At 39.9% G+C, this 12,528-nt stretch overlaps 1 protein-coding gene across 6 annotated transcripts in view; it reads left to right on the top strand.

The window, feature by feature from the left end:
• Positions 1–12,528, top strand: part of FHIP1A (FHF complex subunit HOOK interacting protein 1A) — a 228,095-nt gene that overhangs the window by 194,498 nt on the left and 21,069 nt on the right. For all 6 annotated transcript variants that reach the window (XM_031692593.2, XM_072975715.1, XM_072975678.1 and 3 more), the window contains 2 exons: positions 30–197; positions 5,785–5,864. In XM_031692593.2, coding sequence (XP_031548453.2) covers positions 30–197; positions 5,785–5,864 — 248 coding nt within the window. The remainder of the gene's footprint in view (positions 1–29; positions 198–5,784; positions 5,865–12,528) is intronic.

The following is a 12,528-nucleotide window of genomic DNA, read 5'->3' as shown; positions in this document are numbered from 1 at the left end:
TTACCTGTGCACACTGTTATTGGTCCCAGGTGACTGTGGAGGAGGTCATGACCACAACTGCATATCTGGACCTTTTCCTGCGGAGCATCTCTGAGCCAGCTCTACTTGAGATCTTCCTCCGTTTTATCCTGTTGCACCAGCACGAGAACGTCCACATCCTAGATACTCTCACGAGCAGAATCAACACCCCATTTCGGGTAAGGAGTGCCCCATAGGAAGGGGATTTATAACTCAGAACAGGTTTCAGGAGAGTTTGTTTTGGGGAATAAAAATGAATATTCTCTTTCTCTCCTCCTCCTGTCCCCCTCTTTATTTCTTTCAGCTGTTACTTTTTCTATTTTGGAAGAGAGGAACTAGATAATTTGTTTCGCTCTCAGTAGCTCTTCTATCAGGGAGGTGGCACTTACTGCCTTTCTCAGGATATTTTTCTCAATTTGTCTGGATTGACACATTCTTCTGTAGAACCAGCAGAATGTGCTTCTGAGGAGTCAAGGTGGCTGGGCTTAAGTGCAGGTAAAGCCAAGGAACTGAAGTGTATCAAGTCTGGGTATTAGAGATTTTATTTCTGTCCACAAATGTTTTGAAATGCATGTCTGGGCAGTTGTGAATTTAGATAATCATTCTTTAGCTTGAAGCTCTGATTAACTTTTATACCATTAGTGTAATCCTTTGCAATCCCCTCCTCAAAGGCTGTCTCAACTTAATTGCAATTATTGTTTTAAAAGCAAAGGTATATCTAAAGAAAATGAAAATACTAATTTGAAAAGATACATACGCTGCAATGTTCATAGCAGAAGTATTTACAATAGCCAGGATATGGATGCAACCTAAGTGTCCATTAACAGATGAATGGATAAAGAAGTGTGTTTGCCTGTACACACACACACACACACACACACACAAACACACAATGGAATATTAGCCATTTGCAGCAACATGGATGAAACTAGAAGGTATTATGCTTAGTGAAGTAAGTTAGAGAAAGTAAGAAGGACAAATACTGTACGTTACCACTTATATCTGGAATCTATCACTTATATCTGGAATCTAAAAAATAAAATGAATGAATATGACAAAAGAAATAGACTCACAGATATAGAGAACAAACTGGTAGTTAACCAGTGGGGACAGGGAAGAGAGGAGGCAAGCTGGGGGTAGGAGAGTCAGAGGTACAAACCACTATGTATAAAATAAGTAAGCTACAAGGAAATATTGTACAGCACAGGGAACATAGCCAATATTTTATAATAACTTTAAATGGAGTATATAATCTATGAAAATATTTAAATGCTCAATTGTACACCTGAAACTAATATAATATTATAAAGCAACTATACTGGGGAAAAAAAGCTCCATTAAAATGCAAAAAAAAGAGAACAAAGGGATAATTAACAGTGTTATTGAGTTTGTAACATATCTAGATGTAATGTGTATAACAGTAATAGCACAAAGGGGGTGGTAAGAAGGAAAAGAGCTCTGTTAGGAGTAGTATTTCTGTTTTTCACTGCAGTTAATTTAGTATAAATCTGAAGTTGAATCTGATAAGATGTATCTGGTAAGGCCTAGAGCAACCACTAATAACTCAAAATTAATATAGTGAAAAAAATCATTAAAGGAATTTAAACATTACAGTGGGGGAAATATTCATTTAATGTAAAAGAAGACAGTAAAATAGGAACAGGGGAACAAAAGAGACATCAGACATCTAGAAAACAAAAAGTAAAATGACAGACATAAATCCAATTATAATGATAATATTAAATGTAAATAGATTAAAAATTCAATCAAAAGGCTGAGACTGACAAGACTAGATAAAAATACAGGGTCCAACTATATGCTGCCACCTGGAGATAAACTTTAGATTCAGTGATAACAGTAGATGGAATGTTAAGATGTTAAAAGATAGGTTATGCAAACAGCAACCAAAACAAAGCTGGAATGGCTATACCAATAAGCCACAAAATAGGCTTTAAAACAAGACCTGTTACTAGAGGGAAAGAGGGACATTTTATAATGATAAAGGTTAACTCATCAGGAAGATACAGCAATTATGAATATATATGCATCTAAAAACAGAGCCCCCAAATTTATAAAGCAAAAAACTGATGGAATTTAAGGAAGAAATAGAAGATACAGCAATAGTTATTGGCTATTTCAACACTTTATTTTCCATAACAGATAGAACAACTAGGCAGAAGATGAACAAAGAAATAGGAGACTTGAACAACACTATAAACAAACTAGATTTAACAGAGGTCTATAAAACACCCACCCAACAGCAGCAGAAGACACATTCTCCTTGAGTGCACATGGAGCAAACACTCTCCAAGGCAGACCGTATGATAAGCCATAAAACAAACCTGAATAATTTAAAGGGATTGAAATCATTCAAAGTGTGTTTATTGACCACAGTAGATTGAAATGAATGCTTATTAATAGAAAGAAAATTCACAGATACATAGAAATTAAGCAATACTTCTAAATAACCAATGGATCAAAGAAGAAGTCTCAAGGGAAATGAGAATATACTTTGAGATAAATGAGAATGAAGACAAAACATGTCAAAACTTATTGGATGCAGTATAGCACTGCTTAGAGGAAAATATACAGCTGTAAACACCTACATGAAAAAAGAAGAAAGGGCCATCATTAAAAAGTTCACAAATGATAAATGCTGGAGAGGGTGTGGAGAGGAGGGAACCCTCCTACACTGTTGGTGGGAATGTAGTTTGGTGCAGCCATTATGGAAAACAGTATAGAGATTCCTTAAAAAACTAAAAATAGACTTACCATATGATCCAGCAATCCCAGTCCTGGGTATATATCCAGGGGAACTCTAATTCAAAAAGATACATACACCCCAATATTCCAGCATCACTATTTACAATAGCCAAGACATGGAAGCAACCCAAATGTCCATCAACAGATGACTGGATAAAGAAGATATGGTATATTTATCCAATGGAATACTACTCAGCCATAAAAAAGAATGAAATAATGCCATTTGCAGCAGCATGGATGGACCTGGACATTGTCATCCTAAGTGAAGTAAGCCAGAAAGAGAAAGAAAAATACCATATGAAATCACTCATATGTGGATTCAAAAAAAAAAAGACAAAAATGAACTTATTTACAAAACAAATAGGCTCACAGACATAGAAAATAAACTTATGATTACCAGGAGGGAAAGGGAGTGGAAAGGATAAATTGGGAGTTTGAGATTTGCAGATACTAACTACTATATATAAAATAGATAAACAACAAGTTTCTACTGTATAGTACAGATATTCAATATCTTATAGTAACCTATAATGGAAAAGAATATATGTATGTATATGTATGACTGAGATATTATGCTGTACACCAGAAACTGACACAACGTTGTAAACTGACTACTTCAATTAAAGAAAAAAAGAAGCAAGATCTCAGGGCAGTAACCTAACCTTGCACTGTAAAACACTTGAAAAGGAAGAGCAAACTCAAACCAAGCAGGAAGAAGGGATTAATAAGGATTAGAGCAGATATTAATGAAATGGAGACTAGAAAAACAACAGAACTGACAAAACTGAGAGAAGAACAACAAAACTGAAAGTTGGTTTTTTGACCCTCCTAGGCTGCTGGTGAGAATGTAAACTGGTGCAGCCACTGTGGAAAACGGTGTGGCGGTTTCTGAAAAAACTGGAAATAGAACTGTCGTACAACCCTGCAGTTCCACTCTGGGGTATATATCTGAAACAAAACAAAAATAAAAAACATTAATTCAAAAAGGTGAATGCATCCCAGTGTTTATAGCAGCACTATTTACAGTTGTCAGATATAGAAGGAACCTAAGTGTCCATCAACAGGAGACTGGATAAAGAAGATGTGGTATATATACAATGGAATACTACTCAACCATAAAAAGAATGAAATTTTGCAATTTGTAGCAACGTGGATGGACTTGGAGGATGTTATGCTAAATGAAGTAAATCAGACAGAGAAAGACAAATACTGTATGATATTACTTATATGTGGAATCTAGAAAATACAACAAACTGGTTAATAGAACAGAAAAGAAACAGACTCACAGATGGAGAGAAGGAACTAGTGGTTACCAGTAGGGGGCAGGAAGTAGAGGGGGCAAATTAAGAGTAAGGGGAAAAAAAAGAATATTATGGGATTATTTGAAATCATGTGTGTGAAACTTGTGAAAATTGTAAAGCACTATAGAATTTAAAGAAAACTTTCATTCAGTAAAAATAAATAAACAAACAAAAAAACCCTAAGAAGTAAAAAGTTGGTTCTTGGAAAAGACTGACAACATTGACAAACTTTTAGCTAAGACTACCAAGAAAAAAATTGAGAAGACTCAAATTACTAAAATTCAGAATGAAAGAGAAAATATTACTATGACTTTACAGAACTAAAAAGGATTACAAAGGAATACTATGAACAACTGTATGCCAAAATATTGGATAACTTAGATAAAACAGGCAAATTTTAGAAAGGCACAAACTTCTGAAACTGATTCGAGAAGAAATCAAAAATCTATGAACAAGTAAAAACTTCTGTATTTCAAAGGACACCATTAAGAAATTGAAAAGACAATGCACAAAATGGGAGGAAATCTTTGCAAGTCATGTTTCTGATAAGATGCTTGCATGCAGAATAATGAACTCCTACGACTCACTAATAAGAAGACAGATATAGTGATTTGCTGGGGTTACTATGGCAACATATAGAAAGGACTCAGACTGGGGAAGGGAGATGTTGAGTGGTAATTCTGGGAGACAGAGAAGAAAGATTTCCTAGGGGAAGTGATACCTAGGGTCAGCCTTTGAGAATAAGTTGGGGTTATCCTGTGGAGGAGACAGTGAAACACATACCAGGCAAAGGAACAGCATGTGCAAAGGCGTGGAGTGAATGGGTTGAAGGATGTTGCTTCTGCCTCACTACAAGGCGTGACCTGTCCTGTGCACAAGAGATGTTTTGGGGCACACCAAGTGCAGCTCTTCTCTCCAACACCATGGATTTCTCTGACGAGGCTGTAAACCCTGCCTAGAAGACAGACTAGCACTTACTCTCCTGTACAAAAGATGAGAGCCTAAATTACTTGAGTGGCTTGTTAGAAGGATAAAAGCTTACTCCCAAAAGGGCATGGTGATTTTATAATGCCCTTTTGGGAACCTTCTCTGTTGGGCTGTTTCTCTCTCCTTTTTGGAAATCCGAGATTGCAAGAATTCTTGCAATTTTTAATGACCTTCTTAGACAAGTACATCGTCACACCCTCAGCACTACAGGAAATGGAACCAAGGAGAATGTTTGCCTCAAAGCCAAAGAGACAAGCCAAGGGGAGCTGGGGCTTGGGGCTGAGGACTCTGGAGAGAGCTGGCCAGGGTGTATGCAGTTTTCTGTTAGCTCTGTCTGCAAATAATCAATTTCACATTGAAGACAACTTAGGAAAACAAATGACATAGGGGATTGTGTGTGTGTGTTGGGGAGTGGTAGGTGGCATATTTATTTGGATCTTTGAAAGTTGGAAGTATGAACGTAGGCGTCTTGTAGGAGGGTAATTCTGTGTAATGGCATAATTCCAGGCGTATGCTGTCGAATCAAATCCTGTAGAATTGATGGCCTGAATATATACATTCTCTCTGGCAGCGGTGTGGGTTTTTTTTTTTAATCAAAATTGCTTTTTTAAAAAGGCCATTTTATTTGTAATTCTGATTTATTTGCCTTCTGTGGGAAGGAGAGCTATCCTTCTAATATCTGAAATATCGTATGTGTTTGTTTATTGCTTCCCAGCTTTGTGTGGTGTCCCTGGCATTATTTAGAACTCTCATCGGTTTACATTGTGAAGATGTGATGTTACAGCTAGTTCTAAGGTGAGTTGCCATCTTTTATTCCTTTTAAAGAAAAACTCTATATTAATATTGTTGTTATATTTTTCTTTGGTAACATAAGCTAAGTAAGGCAGTGCTTCTAAGAAAGAAAATCATCAAGAAGTCAGTTTCACTTCTGTATTATTTCTCAAGGTTAATTTTAGTTTTACTTTAAAAGTTTTTTTGGGGGGCCAAATGCATGATATTAAAAATATGCTCCTGGAAGGATTAAATAGAATGTTTGGAAACTTTCAGAAGTATTGTGAAAGCTCTTGTGATCTGTAGCTGAGTGTCTTTCTCCAGAAGCTCATTTTTGGGCAACTCGTTATTGAAAACAACTTTCCTAAGTGTGAAATGTCGTGGATGTGTAATTTCTGTGCCTCTTGCGTGCGTGATGGTGCACCTACAGTATGCACTGTCTGACCTGTGAATGTTTCAATTGAACTCAGTAAACATTTAATGAGTACTTTCCGTATACAATTCAGAAGAGAAGAAGGCACAGAGTGGATGGATTGAAAAGGGCTTGTATGTATACCAGGTGGAAAAGGTACACTCTTCCCAAGTATGGGTGGGCAAGGTGTCACGGAGTGGCTGGTGGCTGAAGACGGGTATCCGGAGTAAGGATGGACTGCTATCAAGACGTTGTTAGTTTGGTCGTTTGGCAGGAGACTCAGGGACATCAAATCCTGCCTTGGCCCAGCAGTGCCTCTCTTCTCAGGGTCCCCTAGGGAAGCATCTACTTTTGTGAAGGGAGAGAGAGCTGATAAGGGTTTGTCTGCCCACACTCCCCTCTGGTGATGTGGAAGCAGAAAGGAAAAAGCCAGCCAGGTCCTTGGCACGCGAGTCTCCACCCCCTCTTTCCTTGTTGGGCTTTGCGATCCTGCCTCTGACCCCTTCTTGGGCGGAAGGGCAGGAGGAGCTGAGGGCAGGGCAAGAGGAGGAGACTTGGGCTGTCCCTGGTCTCCACTGGGGTCTAGACCTGATGTGAGGAGAATCATTGTGGAGACGGCATTCCCACGGAGTAGCCGTGGAAAAGTTGGAGGGCGGCCAAGTGAGATCCTGGGAACAGCAGCGGAGGCATCACCCAGGAGCATGTTAGGGATGCACCTGCTGGCCTTCTCCCCTGTGTGCTGATCAGAAACCCTGGGGGTGGGTGGGGTCCAGCAAGTCGTGTTTTAACAGACTCTCTGGGGGTTTCTGATGGTGGCTAAGTCTGAGAACCTCTGTTTTGAGGAAGGGTGCAGTGCATGGTGCCCTGCAGAAGGGGGCAATAACAGTGCTGGGGTTGGGGTGAGGTGGTGGTGGCACGAGGGTGGGGGCCTCACGGAGTTATCGTTTCAGGGGAGAGTATCGCCCATTAATTTTTTTAGTGTAAAGAGAGGTTTGGGACATTTTAGGGATTTAGATCAGGTCATCAGTAGCTAATCTTAGGGCATTAGCAAAGAACAAATCCGATCATAAAGAAACACCCTGGGTAGTAGGGGGAGAGCGTTATTTATCTGTCCTAAAAGGATTACGTTAGCTTCCCTTCAAGTCTCTACTGATATGACAGAATGCGTTAGCAGGGCCTGGAGGAAATGCATCTGAGCAACTTGTTAAAGCCTTTTTGACTGCCAAAAACCAGACTTTGCCTCCAACAAGGGTAAATCCTGATTATATCTCAATGTGAAATTCTTGAATGCCGCTTCTTTGATGGCCTAGAGAACAGCTGTCTTTTCGGTGTCCCTGGAGCCCGGCCCTGCTTGGGGACGCAGAGCATCCCGGCTCTGGGTCACTGGGTGAGACTGAGCCCAGGTGGTGGAAGCTTCTGTTCAGTGACCTGTATGACGTGAACTCTGATCACCCTCATCCACTCCTAAAGCTGTGCTTGTGTACAAACTGTCTTTGGAGGTTGTATTAAAGCTTCTTTTGAGACCCAGACCTGTACCTTACAAAGGTGAAGAAATCAGCTTGTGGTTGAAATATTCACATGTCCATGTCAAGGCTTGTCGTTCCCAGGGCGAGTGAGGACGAGTCATTTCCCGGAAAGTGCCCAGAGGGCGCGTTGTCACAGGTTCTGAGTGGAGTTGTGGAAAGGGTGCCGGGCATAGCCACCTGGTCCTGAATTTCTTCTCTGTTTCCTTAATGAGAATGCTGATGATACTGTGATAATAGGAGCTACCCTTTATTTAATACTTTCTGTATTTCTAATCCTACTGCACATCCCTGAGGGATCTGTGAAAAGCAAGTGCGAGGACAGACGCAAAAGTTGGCACATGGGAGACACAGAGGAAACCTCTGTTCCTGGTCTGTGTCCTCTGAACTGCTGATCTCCCCCGGCCCCACATTTAACAGTTATTTTTAATTGTAGTAAAATACACAAAACCTAAAATCTGCCATCTTAACCATATGGTTCAGTGGCATTAAATGCATTCACATTGTTGTACAGCCACGACCACCATCGGTCTCCAGAGCTGTTTTCTCTTTTTAGAAGAAACACTCTGTCCCCGTTAAACAACAGGTCCCCATTTCTCCCACCCTCAGCTCCTGGCAGCCACAATTCTTTCTGTCTTTCTGGCTTTGACTGGGCTAGGTCCCTCATGTAAGCAGACTCATACAGTATTTGTCTTTTTGTGCCAGACTTACTTCACTTGGCACATTGTCTTCCAGGTTCATCCATGTTGTGTCATGTGTCAGAATTTCCTTCCTTTTTAAGGCTGTATAATTTTACAGTGTTTATTCCACATTTTGTTTATCCATTTATCTACTGATGGACATTTTGCGTTGCTTTCCTTTTCGGCTGTCGTGAATATCGCTGCTGTGAACAGGGGTGTACAGATATCTTTCCTCAAGACCCTGCTCTCAATTCTTTTATGTATGTACCCAGAAGTGGAATTGCTGGATCATATGGTAATTCTATCTAATTTTTTTTTTTGTTTTCCATAACAGCCTGCACATTTTGCGTGCCCACCAATAGTGCACGGGATTCCAGTTTCTCCATAGCCCCTCCAAATAGTTGTTATTTTCTGTTAAAACAAAAATGGCATTTTGATAATCAAGCAAAAATGACAGGCAGATTTGAAGAACCAGCTGGGGGTTTTAGAAGTAAGAACTGTAATTATTAAAATGAAAAATGAGTAGGGTAAACAACATTTAAGCTATAGATTAAGAGAGAATGAATGAACTAGAAGACAGATTTGAAAGTTACTACTAAGTTTGCGGCAGTAAGTAATAAGGAGATTTAAAAATATGAGGACGAAGCTGTGAACAATGGTGACTGGAATGATAAGATGTAACGTATGCAGTTAGAGCCTCTTGACCTGTTCTGGTTTTGGAATTTGTATCTCACAAGGGTTTTTGGAGGATCAACTGTGGTAATATCTGTGAAAATGTCTTGAGACACTGTAATATACCATACAAATTTAAAGGAGGGGAATTTTCTAGAAAATGCATTTTAAACTGTAGTAGTCCCCTGTACCCACAGTTTTGCTTTCCAATGTTTCCCATGGTCAACTGTGGTCTAAAAATATTAAATGGAAAATTCCAGTAATAAACAATTCATAAGTTTTAAATTGCGCACTGTTCTGAGTAGGGTGGTAGAATCTTACACCATCCCCCAAACAGTGACATCGTCATGGCTCAGTGGTCCAGGCTCACCTTCAGCAGGTGGCCCTCCTTCTGACAGTATGTTGGAAGATCAGAATAGCCTAACCCTGCATCACCACACCTACATCACTCACCTCACTTCAGCTCATCAGGTAGGCATTTTATCATCTCCCATCATCACAAGAAGGAGGATGAGGACACTACAATAAGATATTTTGAGAGAGAGAGAGAAACTACATTCACAGAACTTTTTTTTTTACAGTTTATTATTAGAATTGTTCTGTCTTATTACCAGCTATTGTTCATCTCTTACTGAGCCTAATGTATAAGTTAAGCTTTATCATAGGTTTGTATGTATAAGAAAAATGCAACATATATAGGGTTCGGTACTGTCCACGGTTTCAGGTATCACTGGGGGTCTTGGAATGTATCCCCCACAGATAAGAAGGGATAAGAAGGGAGTTACTGTAATGAAAACAATGTTTTTTTTCTGCTTTAGAATCTGTACCAAAAGCAAAGACAATGAAAAGTCCTTATTTTACTAGTCATTTCAATTTTATTTTAAGGAACACAAAAAATAGATTTATAATCTGTCTTTTTGTTGTTACCACTGTAGCCATTGAAATGTACATGACAGACTTGTAGATCTGCGAGGCAGTAGAGCCATGAAGGTTACATGAATCCTTCTAATGAAGTTATTTGTTACATGATAAGTAATACCTGCATCCATTTTTGTTGCAACCCAAATATCTTAATTATTGACATTGCAAAACAATAATCCATTTGTTACTGATCTGTTTATTTCCTTTAGCAAAATATTAGAAAGGTAAGTTGAAATAAGGAATCCCAAAAGAGAGGCTATTTAAGCAAGCAGAAAACCAAGGAGAGGTTGTCCACCTTCAGGGATGTGACACACGTTAGACCAAAGGCCGGCAGGAAATGCTGACAAGCAGTGAAGGGACACATCACCCCCATGTTCTTGGCACTTCTCAGTTTGGGCAACATTTAATTGCTTAATACTCTGAATGCCTATTTCTGAACATTCTGGTTGAGGTTTTTTTTCCAGAAGGGCCGGTCCTTTGTCAGGCTTGTAAACTGCATTGCCTGCTGTATTCAGATAGAGGCTGCTTTGCTTGAAGAGAAGCTGCGCAAGCACTTCAGAAACATTTCCATTTTGCATGGGTGTTAGGTGTCTAGAGGAGAAGGGGAAAAAAAAAAATCAGCCTAGGGTAAGACGAATAGGAGAAATATGGCCAGGATGTCTTTGTGAAACTAACAAGCATTTGAAATTCACTAAGGTTGCTTTTGAGATTTTTGCCTTTTGGTGCATTGATGATAACATCTCATAAGAAGCACTCTGTTTACATCCTCGGACTTCACGGCTTTGTTTGTTTTTATTGTCATTGTAGCAATAGACAATACATGTCCCTTGTTATTGATTGGTTGTTACTGAATTGTTTCGAAAGAGATAATGATTTCTTTTAATGAGTGATATCCAGGAAAACAGAAAACAGATCCAGGGTTCCAGAGGGTTGGGGAAATCATGAAAAAAGGGCGGACAATGTGGGCAATATTTTTTTTTCCTGCTATATTGCGGGATGGTGTTGAGTAAGCTGGATCTCTCAAATCAGTCATTTACTAGTCTCTGATCATTTTTTACTGCAGTCTGAATTTAAACAATATCCCCAAACAAAGCAAGTGTAGTTTAAATGTAGTTTGATGACAGATATCTATACTGAATTCCTAAGTGATTTTTCTGCTATTCAGCCACTTCATTTCGATACTTGACACTTGGGGAGCTTCTGATTTTATTCTGTTTCTCATCTTTCCCAGTAAATGACGGAAAGACAGAGTGACCATGTATGGTTTTCCTGCTCTCCCCCAGGACAGTCCTTCATTATAAAGGCACAGCAGTAGGAGAGCTGCTTCGAATACAGGGTGTTATTCATTTGAGCTGACTCTCCAATTTCCAATTTTATAGAAAGAACTACCTCCTTCAACCTATGGAGATCTCCCTTTATTCGACTTACTCCAAAGAAAATTCTTAGTTTCTACTGAAGGCGTGTATTTGCAAAGTTGCAAATTTCCAGTAACTCTTTATTCTAATACAGTTTCAAGCTACCCACTGGTGATACTTGATAAATAGCTTTATTAGGTTTGATCCAGTGTTTTTTTTTTTTTAGTACTTCAAACAAAGAGTAGAAATCTATGTATATCGGCTTAAATCATGAAATAGGCTTGGGTTGGGCTATAAGTAGTCGTTGAGTTCCTGCAGTATATAAAAGCATCAAAGCAGTTTATTTCTTAAATAATTAATAATCAGAATAAGGATACAATAAATCTTGTGCGATCTGAATTTCTTTGGGCCTTACCAGTTTATGAGAACAGGAGGGTTCATGTCAACACCCACAGGATAGGTTTCCCTGCCTCTCAACCCTGCCCCTCATCTAAGACCTTGGCATCAGCCATCACTTCTGGGGAGGTCCCAAGGGAGGGGTCTTACATGCGTTGGCAGACAACCCTGTCCCCCACCACGGCTACTGTAGCACCTCGGCCGTGGCCTCCTCATCTGCTGAGCTCCCTGGGTTGGAGCCCTCCCCTCTCCTGAGAGCACATGGGGCCTGCAGTGTTGGAGAGGCACTGCTTTTCCTCGTGTCTTCAAGGCGAGAGCGGTGCTGGGTTCAGATTGGTGGGAGAAGCATCATTCTTGGTCAACAAAACATCTCTTCCCCCAGAAATCCTTGTGAAAAGAGCTCCTTCATTTTCTACCTCCAGCATCTGTTTCTTCTCCCGTAGGGCTCAGGTCCATGTTCCCAAAGCTGGGCCAGGAGTTAGAACAGAACTGCTCTGTTTCCCAGACTGCCCTCCTCTGTCCTTCCTTCTTTTTCTTATAAGCTTTGACTTTCACGCAGCTGAACATAGGAAAACAGACGCCACCACATAAGACTTGCGGGTGTGCCTGGATCTTAGTGATAGCAGTTTTGGCTCAGGTGTGTATGTGTGTGTTGTCTGTGGGGAGGGGAGACTAGGACCCCTTACCTGCTACATAGTTAGGTTTGGGCTGATTGAAGCACAGTTTGAT

This window comes from Vicugna pacos, chromosome 2 (genome assembly GCF_048564905.1).
Source record: "Vicugna pacos chromosome 2, VicPac4, whole genome shotgun sequence".
Taxonomy (NCBI): domain Eukaryota; kingdom Metazoa; phylum Chordata; class Mammalia; order Artiodactyla; family Camelidae; genus Vicugna; species Vicugna pacos.
The sequence above is the reverse complement of the archived record's forward strand: the minus strand, read 5'-3'. Positions and strand labels throughout refer to the sequence as shown.